This window comes from Doryrhamphus excisus, chromosome 16 (genome assembly GCF_030265055.1).
Source record: "Doryrhamphus excisus isolate RoL2022-K1 chromosome 16, RoL_Dexc_1.0, whole genome shotgun sequence".
Taxonomy (NCBI): domain Eukaryota; kingdom Metazoa; phylum Chordata; class Actinopteri; order Syngnathiformes; family Syngnathidae; genus Doryrhamphus; species Doryrhamphus excisus.
Window position 1 is genome coordinate 11,808,016 of NC_080481.1, and position 17,943 is coordinate 11,825,958.

At 40.5% G+C, this 17,943-nt stretch overlaps 1 protein-coding gene and 1 long non-coding RNA gene across 5 annotated transcripts in view; one reads left to right on the top strand and one right to left on the bottom strand.

The window, feature by feature from the left end:
- Positions 1-601: 601 nt before the first annotated feature.
- LOC131104927 (uncharacterized) lies at positions 602-7,871 on the bottom strand. Its single transcript, XR_009119847.1, has 3 exons — positions 6,665-7,871; positions 3,920-4,040; positions 602-3,343 (listed from the first exon to the last, which is right to left on the bottom strand). It is a non-coding gene; the product is annotated as an uncharacterized LOC131104927 (long non-coding RNA).
- flna (filamin A, alpha (actin binding protein 280)) overlaps positions 7,051-17,943 on the top strand; it is a 31,995-nt gene continuing 21,102 nt past the window's right edge. For all 4 annotated transcript variants that reach the window (XM_058052616.1, XM_058052617.1, XM_058052619.1 and 1 more), the window contains exons 1-2: positions 7,051-7,508; positions 17,352-17,603. In XM_058052616.1, the coding sequence (XP_057908599.1) occupies positions 7,139-7,508; positions 17,352-17,603 (622 nt within the window). In that variant the 5' untranslated portion in view covers positions 7,051-7,138. The remainder of the gene's footprint in view (positions 7,509-17,351; positions 17,604-17,943) is intronic.

Here is a 17,943-nt window from a genome sequence, read left to right on the forward strand (position 1 = left end):
GTCCAGAGTACATTTTAGTCACATGTATACTTGTGTTAAAAGTCTTTGACCGCTTTCTGTGCACTTATTCAAGTGACCATAAAACTCCTTTATATTTCACATCTAAAAATGGACCCCACTCTGTTTTTTACGAGTGACATTTTTCCACATTTACTCCAGTTACTTATACAAGATCAAGGTTTGATGGCGTGAGGAGTGCCTTCAACTCTTTGAGTCAGATGGGGTGCTTAGATGAAAGAAAAGCAAGGAAAGAGAAAGTAACACATTGGTTAAAGTGTGTGCATGCAAGAGGATAAATTACAAGCTTGAGTCATATAATGCGCATGTGTGCAGTTTTATGTCATATTTGTGTGCATGACAGTGAACAAGAGGCAGAAAGGCAAAAGGCTGAGGAGCAGTTTAAACAACCTCGTCCATCAACTCAAGTCAAACACTGAACCGCTTTAGTTTCCTTAACAGGCTAAAGAGAGAGGGGCTTTGTTTGGGAGCTAAGTTGGAGCCATGTTACTATGGCTTTTAACTGACTCTTAAACTGTTAAAACACTGCCATTATGAACAAATCTGCATTTGACTTTCACTGTCTCAAGCTTTATACCCAAGTAATAGTCTATAGGCAAAAAAGAAAGATTAAGATATTAAGATATGCCTTTATTCGTCCCTCAGTGGGGAAATTTGCATTGCACAGCAGCAAGAGTACAGAATCAGTTAAGCAGTACAAAATACACAATATAGAAAAATAAACAATATAAACAACCCAAGTATTAACAAAATCAACAGTTTTTCCCAGAGTTCTATACAATACAGTATGTAGATAATATGAAACGAGATGAGATATATGACCAGTCTATACACTGAGATCTTGCTAGAGAGTTAATATGAGGCATTATGGAAATACTTCACATAGAACATTCTTACATCACATTTTACATGTAATAAAGTGTTTTTCCCCAAGAGTGGAGTGTCCTTTTAACCTGATTACATTAAAGATGGCTGACATCAAAGCTTTTTTGACTGTGAACTGACAGATTTAACTAACAATTAAAATTCACATAGCAGCATCGTGGAGCTTTATTTGTTTATTTGAGCCTTTCTGCATGTTCTGCGGTTCACTGAGGACTCTAAATTGTTCAATGGTGTGAATATGAATGTCTGGCCCCGTGTGTCTTGTGATTGATCAGCCTAGGGTGTACCCTAGCCCTCTAGCCCAAAGGCAGCTTGGATAGATTAAAGGGTATTGGAGATAAGTGATGTGGATGAACAAATAACCTCACATCTGGTTGATGTCTCATGAGATACTGAATTTAGTCTGGTAGTCCAGAATGAGGCCTGAGCTATGAATTGAAAATTGAAGAAAAAATGTGTATATTAATAAAATATAGGATCTATACAGTAATTGTTTTGAGTTTCACTACGTAGATACTGTACACCTGCACATGTGCCATCATATCTCACAAACGTGAGTAAATCACATTTCAGCAACCATTTTATTATATCATCTCAAGGGACAAAAGAGTGTGCAACTTGGAAAACCAACTAATACGCTAAAATATAGGTGGCCACTCCATCACCTTCACCTTCCTCAGCATGTCATGAGTCTCCCTGTTTGGGCTCCTTCAAGTTGGAGGTGAGAACATGCTGGATTTCTTTATGGTAAAATTATCTGTAGTACACTGACTACTACAGCATCACCAAGTTTCATTACTTTAAAACAGTACTTTTATCATGTGATTAAAATGGTTGCTGAAATGTGAGGGATGTTTTACGGCAGGGGTCTCAAACTCAATTTACTGGAGCTCAGGTCTGGGTGAGACTGGACCGCATCAGGTTTTCCCAAAAAAAAAACGCATTTATTAAAAAAATAAAATAAAAAAACTTTGCTTTGGTTCCAATTTTCTACAAGAAAAGCTCTGATAAAACATTCCACTGTTCTCAAATATCTTTTTTTATTTTTCTACACAAAATAAGATGAAAAATAAATAAACAAATCAAGAATAAAGAAAATCAATCAATCAGTAATAAATACATATAATAATAATAATAAAACAGCAAATAATAAAAACTTAAGAAACCACATATAGTTGGTGGGTAGACAAATTATTTTTTTCAGATTAAAATTAACAAAGCATTATTAGAGCCCTGTAGACATGACAAAACACGACTATAGTCACATTTATACTCTTTTTATTTACAACATATTGCGCAACTGCAGGGTCTTGAGACACATGCTAACTCGCAAACTAGAGAGCTAGCGACCTAAACGGTAGCCTCCAAGTTATTTCCTTTAAACTTAAATAGCCAAAAACTTACCACTTCCACACGGATAGGGAGGATAACTATTAACAGTTATTTAACCTTTAACATGAACATTTATCAAACGTAATAATTTTTTCTGGGTACATGATACCATACAGCATCCTTATCAAACTTGCGTGGGCCGCACTAACATTAAACTTTCATATCAAGGCCCGCGGGCCACGTGTTTGAGACCCCCGTTTTACGGCGATACCGAGGGAGACAGTGGCATATTCTTAGTGACTTGATATTCTGACTTCACATGTGTGCATTTTGATCTTGGTATATTCATTATATAGATTTCTTTGTGCTATTTTACTATTTGTTAGTATTTCCCGGAAAAAGCCACATCAGTCTGAAAATATTGTGTGTGAGATCTGGTAATGTAACTTCTACCAGCTCCACATGGATGATGTCACTGACCGCCTGGCTCAGAAGCCCAACAGCAAACATCTGTCTGTAATTAATACAACACACACACACACACACACACACACACACACACACACACACACACATGCACACCAAAAAGCTGGTTTATAAGTAGAAGTTTTCATAGCGTTTCCAGAGTCATCAATTCTTTCTCCTTCCTAGTTCTTCTCTTTATCTTTTTTCTTTCATGCTCCATCCGTCCTCTCTTCCTTCTTTCTCCACTCCTCCTCTGCTTCTGTCCTCCCACCACTGATGAATTGTAAGCAGAACATTCTTGCCTCCTGAGCAAGGCACACTCAGCTGGGGGGATTGGGGGGGGGGTGTCTAGGTCTCTTGCACGCGCACACACACACACACCACAGGGTCACGATAAAGGTAACGTGTACCGCACGACGCGATGACATCACTCCTTTGAGAGCCTTTAGGCGCGGCTGTGACGTCACTTGCGAAAGAAGAGGCGCGGTACAGCGGAAGAGTTGGAGCAGTCGGTCACACCCCCACAGCCCATCTGATGCACCACTCGTCCACCAATTAAAGCACTGGACCTCAGAAGAGTGGAGGGACTATTTCTTCGTCTTTGGAGGCCTTTAACTTTTAAACAAGTCCTTATTACCCCCTGCTGAGAGTTCGCGTGGGGAGGAGGACCCACGAAGGACAGGGGAGACACGTACACACACGTAAGTTTTCCTTTTAAAAACACTTTTTTGTCTTGTGTGAATAACTTTACAAACGAGTTGGGGATCGTTGCTTTGAAATTCTGGCGTGAGTCACTGCGACTGTGTGACGCGACCCCAAAACACCAACCCACACGCAGGTGATCACGGCGTGGATTTCGTACCCTGCAGGCTGATGCTTTAGGATCGTTCGCGCTCTTACAACAAGTATATCGTCTCTACTGCGGTATGTTAACCAGGCTTCATTTATGGCTGCTCACCAAATAAGGTAATCCACGGGCAGTGATCTCGGACGCGCACTTTTCAGCCTGGTGGTATTAAAAATTGTATGTTGTGCAAATATGTGTAATGTATGACTACAGAGGTCCATATATCATTTTAAATGCAACATTGTGGATGAAAATGAGCTGACCTATATGAGTCATAGGTCAGATTAAAGGTGGGTCTCTGCTTAATCTCAGGTATGGGGCTCCTTCTGCAGTAGACACACAATTAATTCATTTTTATTGTGTTTTACTTACGTGGTTTTCACACATGGGTGGTTTGTTGGACGTGGATCATCACAGGCATTTGCTGTGTTCATCACTTCTTCTGCTGGCTGTGTGGCAGATTGGGTGTGGTTGGCCCGCTGGCACTTTTTAACTGCACAAGGGAGAGGATGTAAGGTATATAAGGACTGAGGAGGTATTTTAAAAAAAATGAACTGTTCAATTATGTGCACTACAGGATCACACATATTGCCTTATGGAACTGAGAAATGTGACCATTGTGTTCAATAATTGACATTTCTACCAAGTTGCACCTTTATGCACACACCCGCTTTCAGAAAGTGAAGAAGCCTTCTTGAGAATCTCCTACCCAGATGATCATTTACTGCATTTATTCAATTACAAATCAATTTATACTGGTAGTAAAGTAGAAGGAAATAGGTATTTCAAAGGAAATATGCTGGATGAGGTCGTCAGTTAAATTTGAGGCATTTGCAATATCTGATAAACTAAGTATAATTGAAATTGTGCCCATTTGTTAGTGTTAGGGCGTATGTTGTATGTTATATCTTGTTGCATTCATAGATCATACTGCTTATAATTTATATAATCTGCAATAGCCATACTCTAGTCACTTCATTGCAATACTGTACATATTACTGTTATTATATATTGTCACATCCATACTGTGCATACTGTTTATAATCTGTATAATCTGCAATAGCCATATTATAGTCATTTATATCCCTGTACATATCCTCACTGTATTATAGTCATAGCCTGTTATAGTTTTTTACATAGATCTGTCCATTATTCTACATTTACTTACTACTAAGGTACTTATAAAATTGCACTTCTGGTTGGATGCTAACTGCATTTTGTTGCCCTGTAGCAGTGACATGAGCAATAACAATAAAGTTGAATCTAATCTAATCTAATCTAATGGAGTTCAACACGTTTTGAATGGCAAAATGAGAAGTAGTCACTAGAGGGAGACAAAAACCAAGGCAAATGCTATATAGAGGGCCCTAGCTCGGCCCAGTTTGCTGTTTATTACAAAAAATAATCTGAAAATTAGGTTAAAAACAAAGTCACTTTTTGGGGAACGTTTTTTAAAATGTATCTGCAAAATATACTACAGCTTCTTATTCAGTTTGCAATTACAAAACACTGTTTTTGAATCAGTCATTGTGGCAATGAAAAAAAAAGTGAGACTAAACATTCTTGGGCCCCTCTTAATTTGTTTTGGGGTTTTTTTGTAGTGTGCACACAATAGTATAAAAGAATGGTGTTAGATTATGTATGCATGTGAGTAATAATACGTGGGTTTTATTGGGCAGTTATTGAGAACGGGGTTGTTGGAGGGGGGGTCCTGTGCAGCTTCTCTGGGATTGTTATGGGGTGAGGGGCATTCCTCAGATTCTCCCTAGACCAGACACACACACACACAGACTAAGCATTCTTAATGGCTGAAGGCCACACTGAGCCTGCCAGCATGGAGCTCCTTATTTAGTCAAAAAGCTGCAGTCACATCCCTCCCTGTCTTTACAGCCACTACTGCCTTGTTCCTCAAATATCAATCCAAATACTTGAACTTGTGTGACTACTGTAAGTGTGTTCATAAGGTGTGGGGGGTCTTGCAAGAGTTAGTGCAGAGGCACGACAGGGGGAGTGACACAGAATCCTACATGCCACAGCTTTGATGCACCTTTGAGCGCCAGTGGGTCTAATCTGTCTCAATGCCCACTCTGTTAACCAGTGTTACATTTTCATATGGAAATATACTGTAGTGTCATCCTGATCAGGTTATACTGTTCTTCTAGTTCAAGTGTGTTCCCTTTACAGAAAACAGCGTGATGGTTGAGGTTGGTGTTGAGTAACCTCTGTAACGTCCCACAACAAAGGTTACATCACATGACACAAACGGACAATTCTGAATGTGCACCACTAACTGTGCCGTCACATAAAAATATACATGACTGTACAAGAGAATTAAAGTTGAACCAGATTATTCCGGGTAAACATGCTAATAAATCAGTGGTTCTCAACTGGTTTGACTGCGGGACCCACCATGACCCAAATCAACTATCCATCCATAAATCTTCTTTGCCGCTTATCCTCATTAGGGTCACGGGGGTATGCTGGAGCCTATCACAGCCAATCACAGTTGGCACATGTTGACAAATTACAATTCACACTCACATTCATGGACAATGTGGAGTCTCCAATTAACCTGACATGTTTTTGAAATGTGGGAGGAAACCGGAGTACCTGGAGAAAACCCACACACGCACAGGCAAACTCCACACAGTGTGGCCAACATGCTAACCACCCAACCACCATGCAGCCCAAATCAACTACAATATCTTACGTTTAATGAAAATACATTCCAGACATGATTTAAGTGTGCCAATACAAAGCAAGCTTAATGAACATTTCAGAACACATTTTTTAAATCCACAAACTCAAAACTATTTGAGTTGGATGAATGTTGAATGAGTTTGACTTAGTTCACAATAAATAGGTCAAATGTTTGCATGTTTGACATAGCGATCAGTAAAAAAAAAATCAGTTTTCATGAGCTGTACATAAAAGGAACAGGGATTATGGCGTCACATAGGTTGCGGAAGTGTGTGCAATTGTCAATCATGTATGTATGAAAGACAACAATAATAATAAAGTAGATTTAGCTAGACGTGATTAAAATGCTTTTAGGACGGTTGGCTAGCACACGTTCGTATTTAAATTGTGTATCGACAAGTGAGAAATCGCGCCTACCTCAGTTACAAGTTTTGATTCTTTGATTCTTTAGGAAGGATGCGTTAGTCACTTGGGGTGGAAAAATGTCAGTTAATCGGGTCACGAATGGCAGCTGTGGATATGAAACCCATGTCTAATAGGCTTATGTTTCACAGTTAGCTAGCGGGAGAATACGCACCTGGGTTGATAAGGTAGACTGTCATGTTTGCTTGAGGAATTTTAATGTTCGCTGGTGCACTTTCGTCAAGGTAGACTGTCATGTTTGCTTGAGGAATTTTAATGTTCGCTGGTGTACTTTCGTCAAAAATGTTTTGTCGTTAGATTTTATAAAATGTGCTCCACGCTATAATAAGTCTTCCCTGCGGTGTTCATCGTCTTCAACTTGATTGTTTTCTGTCAAACAGACGAGGCGAGTGGCAGCGAGAAAGAAAAGTTGAACAGACTCCACCCAGAAACAAGTCAGCGAACCGAGAGACAGCCGACACCATAAAAATGAGTGGTTCCCACCCCCGACTCCACCAGAGCGCCGCGCCCGCTCCCAACGCTCTCTCCACGGATAAGGACGTAGAGATGCCCGCCACGGAGAAAGACCTGGCCGAGGACGCCCCGTGGAAGAAGATCCAGCAAAACACATTCACTCGCTGGTGTAACGAGCACCTGAAATGCGTCAACAAGCGTATTGGCAACTTGCAGACGGACCTCAGCGATGGGCTGCGACTCATCGGACTTCTGGAGGTCCTGTCCCAGAAGAAGATGTTTCGAAAGTACAACCAGAGGCCCACCTTCCGTCAGATGCAGCTGGAGAACGTGTCCGTGGCCTTGGAGTTCCTGGACAAGGAGAACATCAAGTTGGTGTCCATAGGTGGGTCACTTTTTTGCACGTAGGAGCATGTTGAGTTACAATGAATGGACAGTAGATTTTGTATCTAGTTTTTCAACTTCGCTGAACAGAAATACTGTGATTAGTTTAATGGCAGAAAGTGCCAGTAGATACAGAAAATTAAGTGTCATCGTGCAGGTTAGATGAGGCAACAGCATAGTGCTGGGGTTCTTAACATATGTCAGTGTTGAGTGAAAAAGCAGGCTTGTGTCTATCTACAAGTGTGCATTGCATTTGTCCCCTCCTCCTCCTCTCCACATTTGAGGCGCTTTGATTTGAGAAAGAATGGGCCCCGGTTTTTCTCTGCCTACTGCCTAGGCTGGGCTCAGGAACTCCCAAGTCCAGTCTTTGTGGTTCAGGATGTAGTTAGACATTTTAGTAGTGAGGAACACACACACACACACACACACACACAGGCCTATTGTTTGTGCTCATGTCGTGCAGTGGGCAGGGGTTCCATGGCTCCATAGTGATTAAAACATTAGCTTTGGTGACACCAAACTGTGTTGAATGGACTTTTCCTGGAAACAAGAGCTAATGTTGCGATATGAGTTGGTGTTGTAACATCACAGAGCGAATACTATTGATTGATGGCACTTTGAAGGAACAAGATGGCGCACCTCTGAAGGCCAGGGGTTGGTACAGTCCTCTGACCTAGCATAGCGGCTAATTTAAATGGGAGAACTGGAGCAAGAAACAGTATGTAATGACATCACAGAGTGAATACTTTTGTTTGATGGCACTTTGAAGGAACAAGATGGCGTACCTCTGAAGGCCAGGGGTTGGTACAGTCCTCTCACCTAGCATAGCGGCTAATTTAAATGGGAGAACTTGAGCAAGAAACAGTATGTAATGACTTTTTCTTAATGGCCAAGCCCAATGGTACATTTGGTACTTTTCATACTGTTACACCCCAGTCCAACAGGTGGCATAAATGCATTTCGTTATTGAAACAGCGTGGTGAGAATGTCTCCAAAGACGTACTGGTTTGGAGCGGTCAAAGGTATAGGGTGAGTTCAAGTCAAGCCTCTGTTTGGTGGATTTATTAAGGTTTTATTCTGTGGTACTGTAATAACATACAAGACAAATACACAAATAAATGATAAGTAAAGTAATGTAACTCATATTACATAAACATACTGATGAGCCAAAGGCATATTACATACAGAAATCAACAAGGAAATTAAGTAAATATGACGCTTATTAGAACAGTTGGTCATACAGTTAGCTTGAATGCTAATATTAGCACCAATGAACAAAGGAACAAAGTAAATTGTATTTGTCAATGTTCTGGCAAAACAAAGTTATTCACTTTGTATGGCTTGAAAGAAGCTATGAAAAATACTAGCAGCTAAACTTGCCAAATCGCAATCAATAGCTGACAAATATAACTATTTCATATGTGCTTATTAAATAGGGTGTAGTATATGGACTCATTATGGCTCCTTTAGATATGTAAATTATGGCTCCTTTAGATATATGGGCTTTCTAACAACTATCTTTTATGAAATTACATTTTTAACATCTCCCTCCTAACAATATGCTGAAGATGAATGAATGCTTTGTAGTGACATTCCCATCATTGTGGTCTGTCCACAAGCCTTGAAGGTGGTGCTATATTTCATTACAAATTGGTTGACAACGGCCAAAGACAAGCTGGGGTAGACTCCAGCATAGCCGTGACCCCATAGAAAATGGATGAATGAATGAATGGATGGTTGCCAAATGCCCCACATCTACATGATCAATGAACAGACTTGGATCCTCGATCTGGATTATCGCCACATACTGCACCTTCACAAAGACAAAAACATGTTTTTGTGAGTTATGCTAATAAACAAGTGAAAACATGCATCAGGCTTTGTACTTGGCCCCGGTAAATATCAGTAGTTTAGTCACCCAAGGTGCGGTTCTGTAGTAGTTCACCTTCCATCTTTCGCTCTGTCTACAGAACATCTGTGGAGAGAGAAAGGCAGGAATAGGTTGGTGACTTGAGCAGCTGTGAATCAGACGCAAGTGACATCCCTGAGGGGAATGTCTGGCTCATGTTGTGGTTTCCATATGCATGTTAACTATTTCCAGCAGGCAGCAGGTGAGACTGCACGCTCCGAGCCTCAAACCTGGACATAGTCGTTATTTTACCATCATACCCTTGATGTAAATTTAATTTAAAGAACCGTTGTTGGTTCTCCGCTTTATTCAAAAGCAATCTCACCCACTTGTATTCTACTCACATTTTCCTCCCATACCGTTGGGGGTCACTGGTTGGTTTTTAGGGGCATTGACTATCAGCTTACTCACCCAAAACCCAGTTTCTCCTTTTCTTGACTCGTCTCATCTGAAGATGAGAGAGAACCGTGCTTAGCTCTTGTACTTCCTCCTTTCATTGCAGAAAACGGACACACCCTTCCAGCCACCCTTGGCCACAACTTAGCACAAAACTGCCATCAGAACTCTGCATTATGCTTTTGAGGTCTCTTTCCTTTTCTTCACCACAGTCCTAGTTTTAATCCTGGTGTGCCTTTTTTATCTGTAGGTTATTATGCAGCACTGCCCTTAAGCAAAAGTTGCTCAAACCGAGTCAGTAACACAGGATTATCCAAGTCAATGTGGCTGACGCTACTAATATCAAACATTAGAAATGAAGTCATTGCTTGTCAATATTTACATTTTGCATGCATTAACAAGAATTCTGATGTGCCGTGCAGGATAGCATAAGATTGAAGGATGGGCAAAATAATAATTTTAAAGGGTCTGTATGTGAGTTTCTCAGGTGCCAGGATGTCACTAATATGAACTGAACATTGAACTAAAATTGAAATGTTATGAACACGAACTATTCATATTTACACTGTGGGAACTGAACTTTGAACTACAGTAGTTCATGAGAACTTGCACAACACCGATGCTTCGGGCATTAAACATCCCGCCCTCTTCCTGATATGAGTCCATATACACCCCATTTAATAAGCACACATGCAATAGTTATATTTGTCAGCTATTGATTGCGATTTGGCAAGTTTAGCTAATAGTATTGGCTACCATTTAATGTATTGCAGGAGTCTCTAACATCCAGAGCTATTAACAAAATAAATGCCCGAGACCTAACAATTCTTGTAATGGGTTTTCATAGCTTCTTTCAAGCCATACAAAGAGAATAACTGTTTTGCCAGAACATTGACAAATGCATTTTGTATTAAAACATCAACAAAAAATGTTCATCTGTATTTTGTATTTCAGACTGCATTTCTTGGTAGTGCTAACTGGTGTTAACTGGAAACCTGAATGAAAACTATGCTTGGGGGGTCGCCTCGTGGTCATAGGGGGGCTACCTGTTGCTCTGCGTTGGCGATCTCCGGCCTATGGCTGCAAATTGTTGATTGCCTCTCTGGGACTGCTATTGTCTATGTGGAAATCATGAATACCAGCCAAGCGTGACTGATCAATCATCGTATTCGGGCCTGTTGACAATTTTTTGGCTGGTCAGTTCTTTGAAACCACTAGTGATAACATACTAACTGGTGCTGGTGGTATTTTTATGGTTAGAAAAAAATGTAATCTTGAGCTAGCTGCATAGTCTGTTTTTAATTAGAAGAATTGATTGTCGTAGAATTGACTGATTTATTGTGTTTTCAAGTAGTTTGCGGTGTAAATAAGAAATGTGATACCCGTATATATCTGATGTGAACTTGAGTTATATCCATGCACTTTCCTTTAATAGACAACATTTATCTGATATAAACGGAACATTAAAAAAAATTATTTCATCACTCAATCAAGGAAATGTAATCAAATGCCAACTCCTGATAGGATCGTCTCACTTTGATGTCACAGTGAGCCGGCCTTCCTTATATGGGCGTGCCGGGGTACCAATTGCTGTACTGTTTTGTCAGATTTCATTGTGTTGGCACGGACCAATGGCTTCCAGGACATGTTTGATGTTTGTAACTTGCCTAAAGAAGCACAAAGTGGAGTTGCAAATTCCAGGTCAAGACAAAATTATTGGTCTGTTTTGTGAGTACGGCGGAAGCTGACAATACCCCAAACTGTTGCTGACGTCCAATGCCTTTCCAACATTACCTGACCATTTTGAAGAGACCAAAGAGAAGAATTTAGTAGTGCTCTAACTGTATTTTGTGTAAATAAGCGGCTGCCATTATGGAGAGTGAAAATTACAAGCTCATCAATGTCTGGTTGACACTCCTACATTACTCTGAGTTCATACATGGTAAATCAGGTCTCCAACCAGTAGCTCATGAGCTACCAGTAGCTCCTAACCATTTTTCAAGTAGCTCTCCAAAGATGTGTTTATCATGAACTCCTATATCAACAAAATTAGAAAGAGGGTTTTGTAGTTGTCCGGACATTCTTTGGAGCGCTTGGGAATTTTACCAGTCTCAGCGGAGTGGGCATCCCTGTAGGTGAGCCATGGGCGGAATAAATTAAAACAGACCGTTTTGGAAATACATCTGGAATAGGTGCCGATTAAGGCTTGAGTCAAGACATATTTTGATATGTCAAATGATATTTGTCAAACCGAGATTCCGCTGTATTCCTCATCCAAGCATCTGCAAGTTTGGTGTAGTATGACCTGCTGCCATGGCACACACTGTGTGTGTCAGTGTGTGCTGTCCATATTGTCTGGCTAAGACATACTGTGTGCACATTACCACCACCTCATCACACCCATGTTTGACTAAGCTTAATCATTCCCACTCAGGCATCATCCTGCCTGTGTAAGTTAGTTGACTAATTAAATCATAATCACCAATGTGCTGTCTTTGCAAATTTTCTGTCGCCACAATCGTCTCAATTATATATATATATTAAAAAAAAACCTTGGTAACATTTAATGTGGTTTGGCCTGCATGCAGGATGTGAAATAAACACAAGCGTGGTGTAACTTGGTGACTGGTTGTTCTCTTGTTGATCGCCTCGAGCACAGCGTGCAGGTTGAGACACATGCATGTGTGGCAATAGCCCGCTTGTTTCGCAATGGTGAAATGTGGAGTACATTTCTGAAGTGATGGAAACAATGATACATGTGGTTACTAAAACGTCCATGACATTTAAAGGGACTGGGTGCTATTCGAGATGGAGAAATAGGGCGTGGCCATAAGTGGAAATTTGACTATTTGTTAAAATAATTTGGAGGTCAATAATGCAGTACTTGACAGTATAGTTTTGTATTAAGCTCCAGTGTGCTATCTCTTGAAGAATTGAATTATAATTTGCAATAAATAGTTGGCAAATTGTGGCTTATTTATGATCATATGCATAGGGCTGGGCGATATGGACCAAAAACACATATCCCAATATATTTTTCACAAAGCCAATTATGCTTTATTTTATTATTATTTTTTATGTATTTGTTATTTTTGATTATTTTAGTTGTTTTATTAAAATAATACTTGTGAATCCAAATATATATCAATATCAACAATATTTTTATCCTGCTTAAAGTAAATATCAATATATCACCCAGCCTAATATATACCCTAATACCATACCCTAATATATGATACATTGTAACACACTATATTCTGGTAAAATTTGTCACACCAGAGAAGAATGTCTGTGTGAGTTATGCTATTCTAGTCCAAATGGATCACTTCCTGCCAGCTCCTTATCACCAACGTAGCTTCCTGTCTGCAAAAGTGAAGACGGGGGGGATTAGTCAATGGTGTAGTCAGCATAAGCAAAATGTGTATTCTCATTTAGGCTGTTGTATTACATTAGAATTGGAAACATGCCCACACTCACAAAGGCATTTGTACTGTTATGTCATGTAATCATCATCTACAGACTCTATGGAACATAAGCAGGGCACTCGGCTGGAAATAATGTTGTGCTTTTTGGGCTCATCAATGACCTTTATTTGCAAACTGTGCTCGTCTGGTTCGCTCAGTGTTCCCAGATGCTTCCATGAAAAACCACCTGATTGAAGACACATGGTATTTATTAAAGCCCCTTGTTCATCTTTTTATGCCCCCCCCCCCCCCCCCCCCCGCCCCCTCCCCGGCCGGTTCAGTTCGTCTTAGCTAGTTTGCTGCACACTTTTGTCCAAAATCTCAACCCTTTTGCCCCCCTAACATAACTCTCCATTTTCCTTTTAGTCTGCCCACTCACTTGAAGGGAACATATCTTGGCTTGTGAAAAAAAAAATCCTGCACAGCACTTACTCTACCTTTTTCATCTTTAGACTTTCCTCCCTCTCTGCTTCCCAATCTTCCCAAATCCCTCCTCCCTCCTATGTAACCAGAGCCCAGGGAATGGGAGGGCCGCCAAGATCCAGTTGCTTCTGCCCTTTTAAGGCTATAAAACCAGGGGGAACTTTTTTTTCCAGTCAGAGGGAGTGAAGAAAAGGAGAGGGAAGGGAGGGCGGGTGTTGGAGTGGAAATGTAAGAAAGGAAGAGGAGGAAGTGTAGTAGCTCCACTGCGGCTTGTTTAGTCGAGGGAGGTGGAGGGTTGGGTAGGGAAGGAGGGAACGACCTGAGAGACCAGGTCAAAGCGTGAGGCTGCAAATTATACTCTTGTTACACCATATTATACCATAGTGTAACATCACATTTTTTCCTAAAAAACCAAATTGTACAATAAATCTATTCACAAATGCAAATTAAACTGCATAAAAATTGTCAAGTACTTAAAAGGGGTGCGATTGACTGCCAACCAGTTGGTAGCAGTAGATTATCTTTACTTTTACATTAAAAGAACTACAGTTCCCAAGATGCTTAAGAGTGCAGTAAGTAGTGAATTTCAGAAAATCACGTTTTAACATATCTCATATGCAGAGTTCGTGTTTTGATCTGACAAATCTTAAGTAACTTTGATCAAATGTACAATTGCTACGTCTCTGCTTGGACATTATACAGCGGCAGTAATCTGATTTGGCATCTGGCTGTGCTGACGGCTTTTCTCACTCCACATTTTAATCTCCATCTCATGACACCCGAGTAAAAATCCCTATTGTGCAGTGCCAGCATCAGCTTCTAATATCGAGTCAAGGACGTCCACTCAGAGCAGTGTCAGATATGGATGATCTCTTTGTGCAGTACACCAGAATATTATCCAGAACTTTTCATCCTCGCTGCAATTTTCTCCTGCCTCTCCCTTTTGGGTCAGGTCAGACTGGGTCAAGGGTTGCAATGATGTCATCGCTGTGACGCCCGAGTGGAGTCTGCAGAAACAACCCAACCTTGAGTCATGGGAGTTTTTTGGAGTGGTATGGGGCGATGATGCACGATCACAAACACATGCACACAGGGGGGTATGAATCAGCACAGGGGGAGCGCGCGGTAGTCTGTGTCCGTATATGGGCTCTGTCTGAACTGGTGTGGTCTGCCGGGAATGCTGGCACATTCCTAGCATGTTTTGTGGAGAGAGAGGTATGTATCAAAGAACGAGGCAGATTAAGTTAAGTGTGATCTGCTTTTACTTAACAAAAGATGGATGATGGTTAATGACAGCTTTATCAAAACACCAAAGCACATGATTTTGATCTGGAGAACAAATATCATTCGTAAACAAGAAATTATTTTTATATAATGGAAACACCTCTTAAGTACTTCGACCAATGAGGTTCTAGTAAGTAACATCGGAAGTTTACGGCAAAATTGTTAGTGTACAATATGGCACTGGTATTGTCAAATGAGTCCAAATGTGTATTTTCATTTCAAAACATCCTTGTTAGCCTGTTATATACTGTACACCAGGTGTCTCAAACTCAATTTACTTGGGGGGCCACTGGAGCTAGGGTCTGGGCAAGACTGGGCCGCATCAGGTTTTCCAAAAAAAAAAAAAAACTGCATTTATTAAAAACAGAAAAATGAATAAACTTTGCTTTGGTTTCGATTTTCTACAAGAAAAGCTCTGATAAAACATTCCACAGTTCTCAAATATCTTACTTTTTATTTTTCTACACAAAATAAGATGAAAAATAAATAAACAAATCAAGAATAAAGAAAATCAATCAGTAATAAATATATAAATATAATAATAACAAAACGGCAAATAATAAAAACTTAAGAAACCACATATAGTTGGTGGGTAGACAAATTATTTTTTTCAGATTAAAATTAACAAAGCATTATTAGAGCCCTGTAGACATGACAAAACACGACTATAGTCACATTTATACTCTTTTTATTTACAACATATTGCGCAACTGCAGGGTCTTGAGACACATGCTAACTCGCAAACTAGAGAGCGAGCGACCTAAACGGTAGCCTTCAAGCTATTTCCTTTAAACTTAAATAGCCAAAAACTTACCACTTCCACACGGATATGGAGGATAACTATTAACAGTTATTTAACCTTTAACATGAACATTAATCAAATGTAATATTTTTTTCTGGGTACATAATACCATACAGCATCCATATCAAACTTGCACGGGCCGCACTAACATTAAACTTTCATATCAAGGCGGGGGCCTCAAACTAGTGTGCTGCGGGCCACATTTGGCCCGCGGGCCGCGTGTTTGAGACCCCTGCTGTACACCATTCACACCTATGGACAATTTATAGTCTGCAATTAACCTAAAATGCATTTTTTTGGAATGTGGGAAGAAGCCAAAGTACCTGGAGAAAGTCCGTGCACATTTGGAAAACATGCAAACGTCACACAGATGCCCAAGAACCTTGATTGTCCTGACCGTGAGGCCAACATGGTACCCGCTCGTTTTTTTTTTTTTTAATAACTTTAGTATGTTGACCCTTGGACACCTTTATAGTGGTTATGTTTCTATTACAAGTCTTCTGTCGGAGGTGGTGATGGTGTGACACACTCTTCTTTTGCATCAGCATTCCTACTACTTGTTACAACGCGTGGTATACTTTTCTGCACACAACCTTTCATCAGTACAAAGTTTTTCTATTTTTTTTTTCATGACTGTTCATCACTATTTCATTTTTTTTTGCCTCTTGGCTTCTGTGTCATCACTTCATGTTTTGTACCACCAGTGAATTTCCACAAGGTTACTATGGCGATCCGCTCATTCAGAGTTCCCATGGTGAAGGCTTACTCAAGCGGGCCTCTTTGTCTAACTCTGCTCTAATTTATCACCATGCCGAGCGTGTTTTTCTACTGAGGGAGTTGACTCCGGGTAACTATGCAATAATCAAGGTTTGGTACCTACCTCTGTTTTAAAGTCAAATTTTGGTTCATTTTCTGTTCCGTTGTTCCGTTCCGCATTTAATAGGGACAAATATATACATTTTGTGTTGCCATATTTAATTTTATAAACACACAGTTGTCTCCTGTCTGTATTAACAGAACTATCTTCTAATAACGTCTGCAGTGGTATCCCAACTTGCACTTTAAAACCTTATGTACACCAGACTGTGTGATCAACATAATTTCGGACAAACACACACACACACACAATGCCCCACCCTTTCCTCAAGGTTTGGCCTAAGTTTTGAGATCAACACTCCTGATCAAGCTACTCAGCATGTACACACATGTTTCACAAGCGTGTGTGTGTGTGTGATTTATATTTCTTTAGCAACATGTTTGAGGTTTTAATAAGGGCTGGTGTGACACTTTTACTCTGTGCATGTGGCAAAATGTACAAAAAAGTCAAAATATATCAAAATATGTTTTGAGAATGATGTTGTTCTATCTGTGTAACCCTCCTTGATCCGCCAGCCTTGCGTTCCACGCAGGGTGTTAACCTAGGTCAACTAAACGAGCACTGAGAACGCTAGCCGTCGAACTAAAAGCTTGCACTGTCAACTTGACGTCTTTGCTATCTCAAGATGTTTTTGTAAAACATGACAAGGATATGTCAACCAGGACCTCTTTGTTTTTTACGGATTTCAGACTCCAAAGCCATCGTTGATGGGAATCTGAAGCTCATCCTCGGTCTGATCTGGACCTTGATCCTGCACTACTCCATCTCCATGCCCATGTGGGATGAGGAGGAAGAGGCAGATGACGGCAAGCAAAAGACCCCCAAGCAGAGGTTGTTGGGATGGATTCAGAACAAACTACCCGAGCTTCCCATCACCAATTTCAACCGGGACTGGCAAACTGGTCGGGCTTTGGGAGCTCTGGTTGACAGCTGTGCTCCAGGTGAGTGTGTTGAACCTATTATGTATCAAGTGCCCCGCCTATGAAGGGAACACCGAACAACTGGATATGAAGCACATATTAAAATGAACACATTCAATTGTACTCCTTGTTCGCCTTTCTGTAATGTCGGCCTGTGGCAAGGCGTCATCAGTTGACTCCACATTTTACAGACTATTAGTCATAAGGGACAATGTCTGCTCCTCGTACTGGACATATTGTACTTTTATTTGTACGTTGTGTCGTACATGTGCAAGTACATGAAAGATGTACTGTGTCGCAGTGTGGAGCGCTGATGAGCTCTGTAAATGTTTGGGATATTTGGCATACCTACGGATCACTA